General features: G+C 37.9%; 1 protein-coding gene across 1 annotated transcript in view; it reads right to left on the bottom strand.

The window, feature by feature from the left end:
* GTF2A1L (general transcription factor IIA subunit 1 like) overlaps positions 1 to 20125 on the bottom strand; it is a 48946-nt gene extending 28821 nt beyond the window's left edge. Inside the window, exons 1-4 of the mRNA XM_074286795.1 lie at positions 19969 to 20125; positions 12057 to 12158; positions 11700 to 11823; positions 972 to 1027 (exon numbers count right to left, since the gene is read on the bottom strand). Of these exons, the coding sequence (XP_074142896.1) occupies positions 972 to 1027; positions 11700 to 11823; positions 12057 to 12158; positions 19969 to 19989 (303 nt within the window). The 5' untranslated portion in view covers positions 19990 to 20125. The remainder of the gene's footprint in view (positions 1 to 971; positions 1028 to 11699; positions 11824 to 12056; positions 12159 to 19968) is intronic.
* Positions 20126 to 20423: the final 298 nt, after the last annotated feature.

The raw sequence follows: 20423 nt of genomic DNA, 5'->3' as shown, positions 1-20423 counted from the left end.
CAGAACCTATCAAGCCAGAAAGGCTTCAGAGACAGACATAGGAATCATCTGTACGTGTTACCCAAGGTCCTAGCCTCTATGTGAAGAAGCTCAGTAGAAGGTTTGCCACTAGGATGTGAATTTTCTTAACCTCCACTCATAAGATGGATGGACATTGATTTGTGTTGGTAAAAAAAAAAAGTACTCATGTGAAAAATAATATATCTTTGTAGTACTGAAATAAGTGTAAATTAAGTGGCTGCTCTATAGAGACTTTACCCTTCAAAAGATAGAATACAAATCAAGAGTATGAAACTCTAATTTGGATTATGCAGAGCACACTTATAAAAATAAGCCCAAGGATAACTGGTGCTAATATCTCCAACCTCATGACAAACATTTCAATTTTCTTTGTGATTTTTCGTATTTGTTCCCAGGAGAAAAATCAGGCTGTTCTAAGCTCCATTTAATAAAGCTATAAAATTATAGGCAAAAGATTCCATTTAAATTGCTATACATAAACGTAGTTGTTGTTGTTGGGAAAAAAAAAAAGGAAGGAAGTCTCAAATTTTTATTTAGATCTTATCAATTACACTATCAACCTTACCAGAAACTTATACTACTATAATAATTCCAGATTTTCAACTAATATATAATAGCTATAAAACATTCTAACCTTGTTCCCTAGTAGTTTCAAGCTTAGCAGATGCTAAGTATTTTTTGGGAGGGGGAACACCGGAAAAGTCAGTAAAAATGCTAACAAAAATTACCAAATATTCCCTCTGTTGTTAAGCAACCTATATTATGGCACACACATTCCTTTCTACCCAGTCTCAGCATCGCCATATCCCTACAAACTGAATTTGGGAAAAAAGGAAGAATAAACAAAGTAAAAACTATTTTAAATACTGACAGAAACATAGGAATAGTCAAAGACAGATAAATTCTTCACCAACATTCACGAAGTGTTCAGGGAATACACACTTACATACCAGTTCTGTAGTAGTGAAATTTGGAATAGTTCTACCAGCAGGGATAACTAAAGATGCTGCAGAGAAACAAAAATAAATATTACAAAATGTTAGCATTTACTGAAATATTTTAACAAAATTATAAATTATAGTTCCCTATTGTGGGTTTATTACATCATTATTCACTTCCTCGAAAAACAAACAAAAAACTGCCTGCTACCAAAAAGTATTCTAATCTTAAGCTATATTTCCTTTTTCAAAACAATTTTGGATAAATTCTTTACAATGAAACTTTTTTTTAATTTGCTATGTGCATGTCTGTATTCCCTGCTCCTGAGGAGGTTGAGACTGGTAAGCTGCTTGAGTTAAGGAATTCTGAGCAGCAAAAAGGAACTGATTCTTGGCGATCTTAAGAAAACAATGGAAAAAGAGGGGACGAAGATTACCCTGGGGGTGGGGAAGGGAAGTTATCTCATATTGCAATGCCAGAGAAATTGAGGCAAGATAAAAATTAGAGAGTTTTTAATATTTTATTTGGACTTCTAAGAGAGAGATAGTCTGGAGGCAGAACAGAATCCATTCTTCCTCCAGGGCTGAATTAGACATTCATCTCAAAGAATTCAGCAATGAATGTGAGATTCCAATGATTTTTATATATGTGGCTTCAAGATCAGGAGAGAAAGGCTACAAGTCCGAACACTGGTAAACACAGGAATTCCCAGAAACAGACCATAGTTCTGATAGGGTGGGGGGTGAGGACCATAAATTCTTGGTAACTTAGGAGTACTTGGGAGCCAGGATGAATGAACTTCCCCATCTCGAGATTACACAATGATAATTTATAATCTTAGAGCAGCCAGTTCTAAATTATATCAGTCCTAATGGTTGGGGGGGAGGGGTTGCAATCAGGGGGGTTGAAGCAGAACAGTTCAAGGAATTGAGGCAGAACAATTTAGGGAAACTGCGGCATGAACAACATAATTAGGGTACTAAAGTAGGAATCAACATATACAAGAAGATAGAGAGCATAATCATTCTCTGCTTTCATATCTTATGTGAATCTTGCCCATATACTCCATAAATGGTTCTAAGAGGATCTAACGAACCTCCTCAAAGCCTTCTGGGTTTTAATAGTTTAATGACAACATGGTCTTGGACTCTTCCATTATCCCTTGTTCTCACTATATTTCTAATTCATCTTGCTTTCTGGTGATTAATAACAACCACCACCACAGCAGCTAGCCTCTACATAAGACCTCCTATGTGTCAGGCTCTGTGTTAAGCACTTTACATATATTATCTCACTTGGTTCTTACAATAATGCTATCATTATCCCCATTTGACAGGTGAAGAAACTCAGAGGCTAAGTGACTCGCCCAGGGTCACAGAGCTATTAACTGTCTGAGGCCAAGTTTGAAGTGAAGACTTCCTGAAAAAGAGGCCCAGTGTTCTATCTCCTGTGCCATCCAGCTGCCTTTTTGTTCAACTGTATATATCAGAGCTAAGGGTAGGTGAAATATGTTTAAACAAACAAGGGAAAGAAACAATTAGAGAAAATAAAATGGATTTTAATTACATGAAACAGAAAAATTATTTGAAGAGATGCATATTAAGGTAAGCAGAGCCAAGGAAAAAAATTTTAAATACACACACGCACACACAATGAATAAAACAAAGTAAACAAGAAAATGCAAATCAAAAAAATCAAATGTGAATGCTATAAAATTATAAAGATCAAGTATGGATTGAAAGAAGGGATGAGGAGATGACTTCTTGTCTTTTGCCAAGGGATGGGGAAAAAAACAACAAGTGTTGTATCACATACAATACTTATGTACATACTTTAAGACTTTTTTGATAAATTTATCAGTTACTCATTTTTTCTCCTTTAAAATATTATTTATAATGTGGGATGATGGGAGAATAAAACTAGAGGAATATATGGTGATTTTTAAAAGGCATCAATAAAAGCATTTTTTTCATTTTTAAAAAAATTTTTTGAAGAAACAGAATAAGCAAAAAGAAAAACAGAAAAGCAATACAAAACAAAAGAGAATATTATCATGTGCCAAGCAGAACTTCAGGAAAGATTCAAAATATATGATGACAAGTAACAATTTAAGACAGCAAATATAGAAGAAGAAATTGTATTCACAAGTGAACCTCTTTTCTTCAGTTCCTTGTAAATTGTTCTTTTGTTCTCTGCTGCCTACTTTATTTATTCTAGTCTAAAAGGCTATTTTTTTTAAAAACCTGGATTTGAATTTTACCTCCAAAACTCAATACCAGTATAACCATGAGGCACAAGTCTTTAACCTCATTTTCTCACCTAAAAACATAGAAAATCTGCAATACCTACCTCACAAGGTACAGTGAAAATACACCTCAAGCACTTTGCACACTTCTTGAAAGCATTCTCTATATGTGGGCAATGGGGGTGGGGGGAAGAAGATTCATTTCAACTAGTCAAAGAAAACACCTGAAATACTTGTTTTCTAAATAAATTATCTACAAAAGACATTTCTTCATGAACACATAAAATATCTCTCTCTCAAGAGATCATTAGCAGACGCAGGCTCTATTATTTAAAAAAGAAAAAGAAAAGAAAGTGAAACAGCAAAGCCTGGTGATTAATGAAGCACAAAATTATTTTTATCCTCAATTCATCTCCAGTTTTGCCATTAACAAGCACTCCATTAGAAATATTCAAGTGTCAAAACAGGAGTAAAGGATCACAGTGACATCAGTCTTAATTACCTGAAGTGGCCACAACTTGAGCAGTATAACTAAAGTCATTGCTTGTCAGGAAAGCAAACTCTGATTATATTAGTTATTGGAACTGGTATAATCAATTTTCTTAAGGGAAAAAATCTTTCTATCTAAAAAGAACATGCAAGGAATCCTGAAGGACATGTATTTAAAGGAGCCAAGATAACTATGTTAATAAAAGTTTATATCCCGAGAAATAAAGACGTTTAACTAATTAACAGTTTGATTTTACAATGCAATTCATCAAAACCTATAGAGATTGCTATTTAATTTTGACACCAAATTCATCCCAGAAGTTAGTGCAATGAGTAATGTGGAACATATTAAAGATAAATGTTCGAACACAATAGGCTTGACCTCCACTTACACTGTAATTATATGTGGCTATCTACAGAAACTTTTAAAAATTTTACTTAAAATTTGCATCAATTTCATATTGTAGAAGTACAGCTTCTTTAATTATTTTGTAAAATATCAAAGAGTCACAGTACATTTTCTTTTAGAAATGAAATAAAGCATGCACAGTATGTTAGAAAATCTAAGTCCCTCGAACTACTTGTGTGACAAGGGAAGAGTCATGCAGCCTTTTCAGGTCTCCATTTTCCTGCCTATAGCATAAGGGAGTTGCACTATATGGGATAACACTGTGTTCCTGTGGGGCATTGGGTTTTGAACACCTCATACTGATATGAAACCACTATCAAGAGAAGCTATTCCCAAAAGGTCAAAAACAGATAAAGTAACCACAAATAGAGGTCAAGAAAAAAGCAGATATTTAAAAATCTGGAAGGGGGCAGCTGCTATTGGTAGCATTTTTTATTATTTGTGCTATTTTTCACATTTCTCAATTTGGGCGTGTTGTCACAAGAGGAAAAAGTTGAACTAGTATCTAGAGCTACAGATATCCTAGGATGGCAGTAAAGACCTGAAATTCAAGACTAGTAGATCAGAAAGTGACAAAACCAACCAAATGGTCCTGATAGTTTAATCAGTCATATATCTTGTCAAGACATTCAGCCAAAATTTTAGAAATTTTGAAAGAGGGAAGCTTCATGATAGCTTCATGGATCTAGTCATTAATATAAGCTTCATGACAGCTTCATGGATCTAGTCATTAATATAAGCTTCATGACAGCTTCATGGATCTAGTCATTAATCTGTAGATTATTTTATTTAAGTGGGGCATTAAGACTTTCTCCTTTCATACTAAAGCAATTTAGTTTTTTTTTTTCTATAAATTCAATTTCAGCCCCAATACCCAAGATAGTGAGGAGTCACTACTTATTTCATCTGGGGGAATTCTATACAAATCCTTGTATAACCAAGGCTTTGAAAAGACAAAGAAAAAAAAATCAAATCCCTCAGAACGAGGGGGTACTGTAATTAAGAGGCATCTCAGATTTATAAGACTATTTACTTAGGAGTCTCACTTGTAAGAGGGCTGAAGATAAAAAGGTATAAAAACAAGACTAAATTTGCACTCTACAAAAACAGTCTAAATTGTTTCTTTGCCTTGAACTACTTCATTAAAAATGGAGAAGAGGAGGAAAATCTCCTTGTCTTAAATGTAATTATTTCTATTATTCTAACATCTGGAGTATAGAATCCAAATGGAGAATTGAATAAAGACTAGTAATATCTGAGCTAGTTGCAGAACTTTTTTGTCCAGATCTTAATCACTGGTAATATTGCCATCTTGTGGCAAAATTGGAGTATTGCAATATCTACTCAGAAGAGCAGAAAATGGAAAAAGTGTTCCAAAATTTGACTTTGAAATAAAATAGGGTTAAGGCGAAAGTAAAGGTGAACCTTTATCTTCTCCTCAGGGTCAAAAAATCTTCAAAAGATAAATAAAAACTAAAAACTATTTCACGTGCTAATGTTTTAAATTAAAAAGGGAAAAAAGAAGGTGGGATGATAAATAGAAACAGTTCAAATGGAACTTCTGCCAGGAGTACAACAGCAAATTGGAATAATAAAATAGTACAGTAATAATAAAAGTATAGTAATAATAAAAAAGTATAATAAGTTAATAAGAATATCACTAGCTTCTAAAACCTAGGTTTATGTAGACTAAGTCTGGCTTACTTTGTTCCCAAGCAATCCTTCCCAGGAAAGTTCAGAATAAATATCATTTCTCAGCACCTACAGACATCAGGGAAAATGCCCTTAGCTCCTATACACAGCACCCAGCTAACAATACTTCAGATAAGTTAGCACTTATTTCATCCCACAGAAAGAATATTAAACAAAAGATCTACAGAACAGCTGAAGACATTTCTCCTTTCCCCTCTAATAAGTCCTAGCTTTCTCAGAGCACGCGAAAGTCCTCAAGCCTCATGGTTTCATCCTAGTCTGTAAAGTAAAAGCATTTGTGAGCAAATGGAAATCAATTCTCACCCACTGGACCAGCACAAGCCAGCGTCATGGAGGCGACAGAAGCTATGTGATTCTAACTCTCCTCCCCTTCACAATCGACCCTCCTTTCAGTCACTCTGCCAAGGGGAGCCCCCCCGTCACAGAACTCTCCCCCCATGTCTGCCACCTCAGGGGCCATGCCCCACTAATATTTATCTGTTACTGGGGCTCTCCTCCTGCCCCCTACTGTTGCCATCTCTTGGGATGAGGTCTCCATGGCTGCCCCCTCTGGGCATGGAAAAAAGAGAGAAATAGGTAGACTCTACACAAAACTGTACCAAGGCAGAACTTCCACCTCCAGGCTCCAAAGCTACTTTCCCATCTGTCTCCATTTTCCCCAAGTCTAAGTCTCAGCTACAAATCTGTCCAATTCCCTTCACAGACTGAGGTGGCTCCGCTATACAACAGGGTCTGATGAAAGCAAATCATCCCCCAAATGCCGGGATTCAATCAATGGGAATGTTCAGACTTCTCAGGGAGACAGATTTATAACTGAGAAAAAATCTAATCCAACGCTCTGATTTTACAGGAGGAACATGATTCAGAGAAACCAAATTCCTGGATCAAAACTACACAGGTAAAATGGCAGTCAGAATTCAGCCTCTCGGGCCTCAGGCGGCCCCCCCACGATCCCAGTCCCAAACAAAGGCTCACTCTTTAGCCTTGCAAAGGTGCCAAGCTGGGGTCACCAGCTCTCCTTCACACCCCCATTCACTCAGAATAGAGAGGCAGGGCAGCAGATAGCGCACCAGGTGCCAAGACCCATCTTTGACACACATGTTTTCTGTGTAGCCCTGAACAAGTCCTTATCCTCTCAGGGCTCTGAACAACGTTCAAAGGCAGAAAATGATCCAAGCAATATAAATCAGAGAAAGTGATAGAAATTCTCTCATCTGGGCATTCCCTAAACCAAAGGCTCAGTTAGGGGTATATTTACCCATGATCCCTCAACTCTTTTCATTCTATATGGCAGGAAACAGCCCTAACACACTAGGGGAAAATAACTGCTTTTGCTATTTTTTTTCTTTTCTTTTTTTTTTTTTTTACATTTGACTTAAGTTAGTCTACAAGTTATATTCATTTAAAATAATACAATGAGAATCCTAATAAAACATCTCCAAAAAAAAATTAGAACATAACTATTTCAAGCATTGCATATCAGCAAGTAGAAATGGCATAAAGTAGGAAGAACTGCTTGACTAGACTAAGTCTTTGGGGAAAAACACAATTTTGAGGGCCCAGAGAAATTGATTGTCAAGGCATTTGAAAGAGGGGAGGAAATCAAAGGTTCAGAAAAACATTCAAAACTTAACCGAAAAAAGTATATCAAGAGAATAATAACAACCACCAGCCCAGAGGCTTGCTCCCCCATATCTATGAACATTTTTGTAAGAAAAACCTACACACACACACACACACACACACACACACACACAAACAATGACATCTTTAATGAAGATAGAAGAAAACAGACTTTCAAGACAACATTCTATAAAGGACCAATCTTTTCAGGCATACAATTAATAGAAAGGAATAAAAAGTACAAAGTCTATTTATCATTTGACTGTGAAAAAGTATTTTGATAGCACAAATCATTACCTTAAAGGCTTTCTTCCAACCAGATGTCTCCCACACATACATCAAAATTATACAAGTTTCAAAATTCTTTTATAGGGGATAGTTCTCAGAGAAAGGAAAGAATAAAAGAGAGGGATACAAAGAAAATTTTAAGACAATGTAAAAATAAAAGATCAATAAAATTTTATTTTTTAAATCATGCGAGATTCCTCAAAGTCTGAAAGAATGGAAGTTACTTTGTTCAAAAACCACTCTGATTACAAATACAAAATAAAGCAAAGAACTGAGAAACCAATTCTCACCAGCAAGGGTTTGCCAATATCATGGGAGATATGATTTGGACTCTGTGCTAGACAAGATTCCCTATAATGAGGTCATGTCAACTGGATGTTCTTGTTTGCAGGTGACTTATTTCAAGTCCCAGAATGTTAAAAAAAATTTATTCTGGACTAAACATATCAGGAGGGTATAGTAATTCAGGTCCAAACTTAAAATGCATCAAGATAGTCATGACAATAAAGGGTAATAAAAATTATTTTACTATTAACAAAAGGTAAAAAGAATACAATTTATAAGTTTTTTTTAAAAAGACAATAATACAAATAAAATGAGACTTTACCTCCATGTTCACTGTAGCAAACAAGTGATATAAGATCTAAAATGGCATAACTATGAAGCAAAGGAATTTCCTTTAGACTCTTACATATTCATTTCCTATAGGCTGGGTCTTTTAAGTTTCAAAGGCAAGAAAGTCAAAAAAATGATGCTAATAATGGCCTCTTCCCTACTGCCCTATAATGCAGCCATTCCTACTTACATAAACAGGTGGTATTCCTATTACAAGGTCCATGATCACCCAAAAGAGTTTAAAAAAAAAAAAACTTATTATCCATTCCACTACTGTATACTATAATCTGGACAATCTATAGAATTGGTCCATCAGTTCAAATATTTTTAATAGGCACTGTAAATAGACAATCTGCCAAGCCCAAAATTAAATAGGCAGGAAAGAGCAAGTTTTATGGTCTTTGAAACATTTTCCAGTATTTTTAATATAGAAAATTGGGGATTAGGTGGTCAGTGGATCCCACAATGTCATGAGTACTCTGATATTTTAGTGCATCTGTGATTTTCTTGATATGGGTATTCCTTGTAATGATGAGAAAAGTGATTTGCTCCTCTATTATTTCATTCTTGTCCCTTACCTTCCTGTAAACCCTTTGGAGGATGCAGTAAAGACACCAGGGACCTATTTCTATACCCAAGTTTTTTCATTTTTTTAACATCATTCTTCTGGTGGTATTACATGGCTGAAAGTCAAGGAGTTTGATAACTTTGTTGAATGTCACCCAAAAGATAATGAAGAGATGTGTGGTAGGCAGAAGTAAGCTGTAAAGTTATCAATGAAGAGAAAGATGGCTGAAAAACAAAAAAACAAGCTGGACCCCACAAAAGCAAGAGGTAGCCACAAAGGATGTACTCCTCTGGTATCAATGTCAAGAAATTGATGGTGAGCTCCTTGAACAGGAAATGTCGTTAGACTTTCTTTGTATCTTGTGGTTACACATAGTAACCACTTAACATTTTTGACTTTGACTCAGAGGTGGATTCTTAGCACATTTAGTGAACCTTCTGGAGAATTTATGAAAAATTACCAACACTCAGTCGCTTTAAGATTATAACGATTAGCTTAAAAGCCAATGAGAGGATTTTATATCTACTCCTAGGAATAATAGAGAAACATTGGAATTCACCAAGGAACATGAGCAAGAGTAAGAGTCAAACAGGAATGTTAGGAACATTTTAATTAATAAATCTGATTAATAAAATGTGGTTTGGCATGGAGAGTCTTGTGGCAAGCCAATCCACCAGGAGGCTAGCAGGTGTGAGTGATAAGAACCTACACCTGAGTGGCAGCTGTGTGCAAGAAGAGAAGCAGACACACATGAAAGATGTCAGAAAAAATAGAAATAACTAGATATGGAAACAAATTAGATAGGCGAGACGAATAAGAATGAGAAATTAAGGATAATGCAAGTAGCAGATCTGGTGACAGAGAGTAGGACAATGCCCTTAATATAAGAAGGGAGGAGTGGAGCTAAAGCATTTTAGACAAGTTGAGTTTGAGATGACTTCCATACATTTAGTTCAAGATGTTAAATACGGGATTGTTCTTGGATTTCTGGGAAACAGACTTCCTTGATAAGATTATGAGACTGAAGGTGAGGAAGAAGCTTAGGACTGGAAACATAGACCTAAGAATTATCTCCACAGAGTTAATTAAATTCACAGAAGCTGATGAGATTCCCTAAACAGAAAGGAAGAAAAGAATCCTAGGATACTATCTTAGGGGATACCCAGGATTTGTAGGCAAGATCTAGATAAGTCCAGTAAAATGGAGTGGAAAGATTAGGGAAGGTAAGTAGAAAAACTAGTGTCATGAAAACCTAGAGAGAAGAGAGAATATCCACAAGAGTGAGAATTGAAGGAAAAGTCATTAAATTTGACAATTAGGAGATCACTGGTAACTTTGAAAAATGTACTTTCAGTTGAATGATGATGTCAGAAGCCAGAAGGCAGAGGAAGTAGAGACACTAATTGTATGTCTCTCTCAAGGGATTGAGTCATGAAAGGAAGGAAAGCTAGAAGATGACAGCAGAAAAGGCTAGATAAAATAAGATTTTTTTTATAGAGACATTGTAAATAACAGGGGAGAAAATTCTCTGAAGATGGCAAGATAAAGGTTAAAAGTACATGTAGAAGTAAGAAAGGTCACCTCATATGAGAAGGTGAAATAAGAGATAGTGGGGAAAGACATCTACATGATATTAAATGAGAAGTAATTGCTACAGCAAGTGATGGAAGTCTTTAATTTCAATTAGAAGCTAGTGAAAATAAAGATGAAATTTTTTTTCATCCAGGTTCACAAACACACATCCCCCCAAAAAATTTCTATTCACAAATGGGGTCTCTGAACCTCTCACTAACATATCCAAGTAATAAAGATACTATAGGACTTCTTGACTAATTCCTAATTCCCTGTGTATTTCTTGCAAACATTCATCTATTCTAGCTTTGTTCCTTTGAACTTATTTTAGTAAAAACTTATTTATGTATATGCCAAGAGAAACAAAAAAGATCTATACAGGAAAAAAAATCCAAAGAAAACTAAATAAAATCTTTCTGAGTCAGAAGCAACAATATCAATTTTTATCTTTTATCAACTAGTCAATATTATTTAAATAGATACACTATAGTTAAGGAGAAACATTTCCTTAGCAGCAATAAAACAGATTCAAAGGGTCTAAGGGTAAGATTCGTGTGGTAGATTTCTATAATTATTTTGTGAATCTAAAACAAAGAAATAGTCTTACTTTTCTCCTTATTTTCATACACTTCCTGTTTTGCTTTAAATATATATATATATATATATATATATATATACACACATATATGCATATATATGTATATATATATAAATATATATAGTGATGCTCTAAGTAGATTGAGCATTTATTTTTTTGTTTGTTTATATTTCTATTCTCAGCACTTATAGCAGGGTCTGACACAAAAGGAGGTTAATAAATGTTCATCTATCTATATGTATGTGTATATACACACATTATACATGTACCTATGTAGATGTCTATCTCTCTCACATATACACGTGGTTCCTTAAGCTATTCCCCACAGAACCTAGCCCATAAAATATGTCCTTTGGTAGTATTTAAGTAATAATTTTATTAATTTGATGCAAGATCTTTTTATTACCTCATACTTTAGTTACGGGTTAGTGATCATTTGCAAAATCAAACTAGTAATGGTACCCCAACTACAGGGTAAAAATTTATCCTAGACTCATTTCAAGAGGAGTTTATATTGAATATGAAAATATTCCCCAGTGACCAATATTTTTCTTAATTTAGAAAAAAATGGAACCCAGTAACTCTGAATCACAATGCTCCTTCGTAAACTATATCCAACCTGTTGACGTCTGTATTGTTTGGTGCAAATTATGTGGCAACTGCAAAGTGAAGAGAGGGCCTGGGTGACTATTTCTGAAGAAACCTTCTGTTGCCTTAGACTGCATCACCTTCGTCTCCCATAGCTATAAGAAGGGGGAAAAGATTCTCTTTTTTAAAAAAAACAGAAATAATTGTTTTATCTGTTTCAATTGAAAAATCAACTTTTTTAAATATTAAGTGTTAGCAAAATGAATAGCTAGATCTAAGCAGTAATTTTAAATAATAAACAATAATTACAATGCAGAACATTGTGTTGTTATCAATTATCTAGATTAAGAGATTCTAGATGGGAAAAAAAACTTTAACTACTACAAACCTGCTTTAAGTCTTTCAGGACTTGTTCTTCTATCCCTTCTTCTGTAAATAGCTCACGAACCCCTTCAATCACATCTTCAATGACAGATCTGTAGAGTTTGGGCTGAATAAAAATAATTGTTAGGATTTTTAATTCTCAGCTTTTAATTTATTTAGCCTTGATTAAGTATGTACAACTTTGGCCCGTCTCATCATTTAAATATGAGAAAAGACAGCACACAAAATGATTTTGTACTAAGCTTCCTCCTTATCCTAAACAATACTATTAGCATGACACAAATCTTTCCTGCCTCAAGAGAGGAATACAGTCATGCAGCTATCTGCAAGACCCAGTTGGAAGACTTCACTGAAGCATGGAACAATAATCCCATGAAGTTGTACTGTTATTGTTGTCATCAGCATATGTGCCAAATGTTTAACCTCCCTATTCCTACTGAGTGAGGAATGAATTTTAGGTGATCCAGAAATAAACCTCTTTTCCAATGACACTTCTCAAAAGGCCAATGATTTTTTTCATTTCTATAAGACATTAAGTATACTAATCCCATTATTGGATTTTTATTATATATAAGCTAGAAAGGCAAAATAAACACCTATTACAGGTTAATGCCATGGCCAGTCTCTTCCACCAAGCAGATATAAGATCCAAAATTCTGGTCTCTTGTTAGATTAAAGTAGCAATGACAACATATACTTTTATATTGCTTTAAGGTTTTCAAAGCATCTTCCTCATTACAACCCCCTGATAGCAAGGGGGAAAACAGTTCAAATGACTGATTTTACCAGTGAGGGGGAATTCCTTGGTGAGGAAACTGGAAAACTCTTCATACAAGTTAGAAGTGTCTCTGAAGTTTATGGTACTTAGGCATTATTTGTTTTACACATCAAGTGACTTGCCCATAGTCCCACAATTGGTATGAGTCAGAGACAGGAGTTAAATGCAAGTCTTCCAAATTCTAAAGCTATCCTTCTCCCATAATACCACATTCCTCATTTTATAGATGAGAAAACTAAGGTGCTAAGAAGTTATCCAGGATACATACATCCAATTTCACCTAGGTCTGCTGACTCCAAGTCCATCATTCAATTTATAAAACTTGTTTCTTGTCATATAAAGCTAAGAAATACAACAACCAATACACTCTAAAAACCTTAGTAGTTTCAGGGGAATTGGGGGTTAGTTAAGCCATAATAATACGAAATTTATGTAAATGTCTAAATGCTCTTGATCAATGGGCAAAAAATAAACATTAAATCCAATATTAAATGATCTAGCTTTCAGAATAATATAAGTTACACTCCTTATCTACAACTAAAGACGCTAATTACTGGTCAGTTCTGGATTCCACTAAATCACCCAGTGGTAATATGGAAAGTATTTAAAGTTATTTAACTGCTGTGCCACAGTTCTTTTATTGTCCTGCCTCAGTTTCCCTAAATTACCTGCCTGTTTCCCTCAATCTCCCTGGTTACAACTCCCTTTTTCCTGTTCATAAGGACTGAGATAATCAGGGATATAGAGATCTGGCCACTCTGGCATTCCAAAAGATAAAACTCCAGATGTCCTATCTCAGATACCTAATTGGCATCTTCCATCTCTAAGTTCCAGACTTTCTGTCTTTAGTGACTACTCCCTTTGCTCCCAGTTTATCAGGATTTATGGTCCTACCCCCAACCTGTCAGAACCGGATTGATGGTCTGTTTCTGTAAATTCCTGTGTTTAGCAGTGTTCAGACTTCACCCCTTTCTCTCCCCAATCTTGGAGCCACATATATAAAGTCAGTGGAATCTCACATTTGATGCCGAGGATGCTGCTGAATGCTTTAAGACATCAGCACTGTGACCAAAATGGATACCCTTGGTCCCAGAAAATCTCTCCCTCTCAGAAATCCAAATAAAATATTAAAAACTCTCTGATCTCTATCTTGCCTCAGTTTCTCTGACATTACCCAATTGAAATATAAAATGGCATATTCTCAAACAATCTTTGCCCTACTTAACCCAGACACACACTAATATACACCTACAGAGTTTTCAGATCCAAATACTATAATGCCTATAATGAAAAGAAGAAAAAAGAGGAGAGGAAGAGGAGAGAGAAGAAAAGAAAGAAATACTCAACATAATTACATGACTATAGACAACAAAAATCAAAGCTTCTCCTCCAGAAAAATTCACTAAGAAAACAAAGCAGAGAGATTCTTTCTAGTAAGATCCATCTAAATTTGACTATATTTAAAATCAGGGAAGTCCTTAGGACCAAAATCCTTTCAAATTCTTCCCTAAGATTCTGTTGCAATAGAGGCAAAGCCCCTCCTCTGGGACTCTTAAGGAAAAAATTATATTGACTTCTCTGTGTGTAGGTGTGTAGGGTATAGGATGTGTTCAGGGAAGACCTTGTACCTCTGAAGTGAAGGCTGCCACGCCCTTTAGAGGGCTGCTTTCCACCTTTGATGTCCACCTGACAGTTGTCTTGGCTCTGTCCTGCCACTGGGCAGTGATGACTCTGGAAGAAAGAGTGAGGCTGGCAACTTCATGCAATTCTGCCTCACTTAATTCCAAATTTATACACAAACAAAAAGACCTCACCATATCATTTTACTATTAATATCTCAAAGTCCTGTGGCAATGGACAAATAATGAAGCAGCAGGTGCAGAATCCCTGGGAGCTGTAGTCACGATCTTGCACACCAGCAGTCCAGATCATAGGATCCTTATCTCATTGGAAGCAGCAAAGGGATTCAGCAACCACCGGGGTGAATCTAAGCAGCATTTTAAGGATCACACTACTCACCTCCAGGTATGAGGGGCTAGAAAAGGTGCCCCTAAAAATTGCCCAATTACGCAACCCTGGTCTGATTACTGCAGCAAACAGGATCTCATCCTGAAGTCAAAATACTAAAAAATGTACAAACACTTTTGCAAAGTTGATTCCACTCACCACTGATACATGGAATGTGTACATACTTATAGACAACACAAAATCCAGCAGACCTGAAAGACAAACAACTCTCATTGCAAGAGAACTCAACAGGTATCATATCCAAATAGCAGCCCCAAGTGAAAAAAGGCTGGCAAATAAAGGATAGCTTATTGAAGTAGGAGCTGGACATAGTTTGCTGGAAAGGCCGCAGTGAAGACCACCATGAAGCTGGTATAGGTTTTGCAATCAAAATTAAGCTAGTAAACAAACTCATATGCCTTCCAGAGGAGAGAATAATAGGCTCATGACAATATGATTGTCACTTGCAGGAAAACGCCATGACATTATCATTAGGGCCTATATTATCAGTGTGACAAACCTTGATAAGGTCAAAGAAAAATTTATGAAGACCTGGAGACCCTTATTATCAATGTGCCAAAAAAGGCAAGCTTGTAATTCTGGGTGACTTTAAAGCTAGAGTAGGCTCAGACTACCAAATATGGTCCTTGGGAGAAATGGAGTCAGAAACTACAACAGCAAGGGTCACTTACTGAAGACTTATGCATCACGTGACCTTCTCATCACTAAAAATGTTTATCTAATCACAATAAAACTAAGTGGATGCATCTTCACAGCAAACGTTGGCATTTAACACACTATGTGATTGTAAGGAAAAGAGACAAGACAGGATGTGAGAATAAAGAAGGCGATGTGTGATGCAGAGTACTAAACTTATTTTCTCTGGGCTAAATATTTGCAATCCACAAAAGGAGCAGCCCAAGGAAAAAAGACTCCAGAAGAATTAGTATCAACAGATTAGAGGCTTCTCTGAAAGGAAAGCAGTTTGATGCTAAATTGATAAATTGAACCATCACACAATTGGCAATAGTGGATCAGCAACTTCCAGAGATTTAGCATATAGCATATATTGCTCATCTGGGTCACAACGCATGCAAACATGAAGACTGGTATGACAAAAAAGATGGAGAAATTCATAAGCTGCTAAATGAAAAATGAGACCTCCACAGGGTATACCAGCAGGATAGTTCATCCATCTCTCTGAGAAGATGGCATTCAATTTCATCAAAAGTAAAGTACAATCAAAACTTAGATGTGGGATCTTTTCTCTGGAAGAAGGCAGGTGAAATTCAGTTCATGCTGATAGTAACAATCCAAAGCGCTTTTATGATACACTTAAGGCTACTTATGATAAGGATGTAATCCTAAAGAGATGGGCTGAATACTTCTATAGTGCTCTCAGGCCATCATCAATAATTGCCGAAGCCATTGACTGTTTATCTCAAGTTAAAATCAAGTTCCAACTGAAAAGGTTTTGAATACCATTAGGCTCCTTTCATGTGCCAAAGTACCTGCTGCCCATTCTATTCCAGCTGAGATTTTCAAGATGGGGGGTCCATTGCTCATTCAAAAGCTGACTAAAATTTTCCAGTTTATATGGCAAGAAGAGGTTTTGCCCCAGAAGTTCAAAGATTCCTCCATTGTCTATCTCTTAGAGATAAAGGTAAAGGGACATTGTTCTATGACAATCACAGGGGGAGTTCTCTCAGTTACTGTTGGCAAAATTCTTGCCTCAGTCCTCCTTAATAGACTAATCCTTCACCTGAAAGGTCATCTATCTGGGAGCCAATGTGGCTTCAAAAAATGGTTGATATGGTTTTTGCTGTCCCACAATTCCAGGAGAAATGCCAGGAGCAATACAGAGGTCTGCATACAACATGCATAGCTCTGACCAAGGCCTGTCAGTCATGATGACTTACGGGAAATTATGCTAAAATTTGGTTGTCCAGAGAACTTCATCAATTTCACGATTGGGATGCTCGCCTGTGTTCTGGACAAAAAACAATGGTCTCCAGCTTTCCCAGTCTTGCTCCCATGCTTTTCTAGCGTGATGTCCTCAGCCATGTTGTCAAATGCCTTGAATGAGGACAAACATGACATCAAAGTCAATGGTAAATTCTACAACTTGAAAAGGCTCCAAGCCCAAACTAAAGTGGAGGGAGTGCTGCTGCACACATTTTGTTTGTTTGTTTGCAGATAATTGTGTTTGCACTACTTTTGGTCCAAAAATTAACACCAAGCAAACACAGAGGCTTCATCAGCCAGCACCACATCATCCATATGTGGAACCATGGTTACAGTAAATGGAGAAGTTTCGGATGCTGTAGATAAATCCACTTACCTTGGCAGTATACTTTCCAGGAATGTCCACATTGATAATGAAGTTGACACACCCACTGCCAGAGTTAGCTCAATGTTTGGGAGGCTCCGAAGGAAGTACAGGACAGGAGAGGTATTAGACCATGAGCCCTTATGCTCCTCTCATTATTGTATGTCTGTGAAACCTGGACACTGTACCACCGCCGTGCCAGGAAAATAATCTGCTTCCATGTGAATCATTTTAGGAAGATCAGCTGGGAGGATAAGATATCAGCCCCTGAGGTCTTTCTCAAACCAATCTGACAAATAATCAAACTCTACTGCCGAGAGCACAACTCCTTTGGGCTGGGTACATACTTAGAATGTCAGATCTATACTTGCCAGAAAGACTATTTTATGGAGAACTCACAAAGGGTAACACTCACAAGGTGGTCAGAAAAAGTGATACAAGGACACTCTCAAGGTCTTTCTTAAGAACTTTAGAACTGATTATATGACATGGGAGACATTGGCACAGGACTGCCCAGCACGGCCTGCCCTCATCCAGAGAAGGTGTTGTGTTCTATGAGCAAAGCAGAACTGAATTAGCTCAGAAGAAACGCATGATGCACAAAGTTAAAACAATCCACTCCAAGTGTTCACGGGGAATATTTGTGTCCAACCTGTGGCAGAGCATTCTGGTCTGATCAGCCACAGTTGGGCACACTAACTCAGTGATGTCATTTTGATCCTTTCAAGAACAAAGGGCAACAGCCAATCTTTATTAGAAACAGACATATAAAGAACATAGACAACTGATGACTATTTCCCTCCCAGAAACAATGCTGTTAGAATTAGCTAATCACTTTAAAAAGCAGAATAGATGGCATATTTATATTTCCATCCACAAACACTTAACACAAATTACAATAAATATATGAGCCATACTTGAAATATACAATGGAATATTAGTATTTAACAGCTCATTACTTCTTAAACTTTTAATAACTCAAATTGTCTTAACTAATTTCTCTTTAAATGAAATTAACATTATTTGTAAACCACGTGTGGAACAAGTTCTTGAATCCTGGACCTGGGTTTAAATCCTATCTCTGACAATTATCAACTTATATGACTCTGGAGAAGTCACTCAATCTGTCTGGGAATATTTCTTCATCTGTAAAATGAAGGGGTGGGACTACGTGGCATTGGCAAATCACTTAATTATAAAATGAGGAATAATACCCCCTATCTACCAGGGTTGAGGACTAAAAAGACGCTTTATAAATTGTTTTGCAAACCTTAAAGATCTAGATAAATTCTATTATTATTCACACAAGTCATTATTGATTCAAATTCCCCTATCCTCAGAAATTAAAAGATACCAACACAGCTGAGATTGGAAGGGGAAGTATAAGAAAGCAACAATATTCCAACAAAAATGAACAGGAGAACACCAAGCCCCCAGAGGTACAAAACAAGAATGCAAACAACTGTTGGATGGGAGGAGTTATATTTTGGTTCCAAAATATATTTTCCCCAATCCTGCCTCAGAAACAGCGCAATCACCCCAAAAAAGTAATTACTCTCGCAAATATCCCAACTTCATAGAGTGTCAGGGACAGAAGGAGGTTCAAAGATCACCTAGAGATGAACCAAATCATTTTCAATAGAGCAGTAATGAACTGAACCCGCTACACCCAGTGAAAGAACTCTGGGAGATGACTATGAACCACTACATAGAATTCCCAATCCCTCTGTTTTTGTCCGCCTGCATTTTTTATTTCCTTCACAGGCTAATTGCACACTACTTCAAAGTCCGATTCTCTTTGTACAGCAAAATAACTGTTTGGACATGTATCCATATATTGTATTTAACTTATACTCTAACATATTTAACATGCATTGTTCAGCCTGCCATCTGGGGAAGGAGGAGGGGGAAAATTAGAACAAAGGGTTTGGCAATTGTCAATGTTGTGAAATTACCCATGCAAATATCTGGTAAATAAAAACTAAAAAAAAAAAAAAAAAAAATCACCTAGTCTAACAATCGACTAAACAGGAATCCCCCCAAGCCCATGATGGGAGGCAAAGTAACCTGCGACCCTAAAACTCAAATCCCATCTCTGTCACTCAGACCAAGTGTGACTTTGGCCAACTCGCTAAACTTGTCTTGTCTAAAAAAGAGGTTGGGGGGGGGGTGCAATGCAATTGGCCAGCCTCCCCTTGAATGGCTCCAGGGACCCGGAACCCATCATCTCTCTCCCGATCTTCCAAAGCACTAACTACATCCAATCTTACCTGAGTCCAGGCCGAAACCTGGCTTGCCACAACCCCCCCCCTCCCAGAGGGCCGCCCCCGCGGAAGTTCCCAGGACTACTTGTGTGACCCTGGACAAGTCACTGGGAGCGGGACCCAGTTTCCCCATCTGTAAAACGTAGGGACTGGAATCACACGACTTTTCGGTCCACAGCCTCTTAGTTTATCTCCCGCAGACTAACAAGGACCGGTCGGGGGGGCCCGGACCGAGGGAAAGCCCGTAACCAGGCCCGAGCCAGGCCCAGTCCAGGGAGGCTGTCCCGGGGTAGGAGAACCTCGCTCTTCCGCCCTAGAAGAGGCCGTGTAGCCCCTGCCTTGGACTCCTGGGAAGATAGGGAGACCGCCCGTCTCTCCCCAGAACTGAGACAGGAGGGGTAGGGGGCAGCGGCAGAGACCGCGCCGTCGGTTTTGAACTTGAAGGGGGCGGGGTAGGGGTCTGCTGGGGCGTCGAGGGCCCCGAGGAGGAGGAAGAGGAGGGCGGGCCCGCCCGCAGCGGCCTCGGACCCAACCTTACCACGGGGTTGGCGTACGCCATGACCGCGGCTCTCCTCGAAGCCCAGCCCCGCCCTGCGGGCGGCTCCCGTCTATAACGCCCACCGCCCGCCCCACCCCCCGCGCAGCCGCTGCACCCCTACGCCGGCCCGGCCCCCCGCCGCCTTAACCGTGAGCCAGCTGGGCTGGGTCACCTAAAGGGGGAGGGGACGAGTGTGAATGCAGCGGGGGGAGGGGAGGCGAGGTATCCCTCCGCAGGAAGCAGGTGGAGTGGGGGTGGGGTGAGAGGAGGGGTTAAACTGAAAGGATGGAGAGTTAACCAGAAGAGTACGGGAGGGAAAGGGTTAACGGTGGAATTAGCCCCAGACCCGGGGAGCCGCCCAACGCACCTTCCCAGGAGCCGCACCTCCATCCCCCAGCTGTACAGGCTTCTGGGCCCCTCCGGCCCAGACGCCTTTTTTTTTTTTTTTTTAATCG

Source organism: Sminthopsis crassicaudata, chromosome 2, assembly GCF_048593235.1.
Source record: "Sminthopsis crassicaudata isolate SCR6 chromosome 2, ASM4859323v1, whole genome shotgun sequence".
Taxonomy (NCBI): Eukaryota; Metazoa; Chordata; class Mammalia; order Dasyuromorphia; family Dasyuridae; genus Sminthopsis; species Sminthopsis crassicaudata.
Note: the sequence above shows the minus strand (reverse complement) of the source record. Positions and strands in the feature narration are given on the sequence as shown.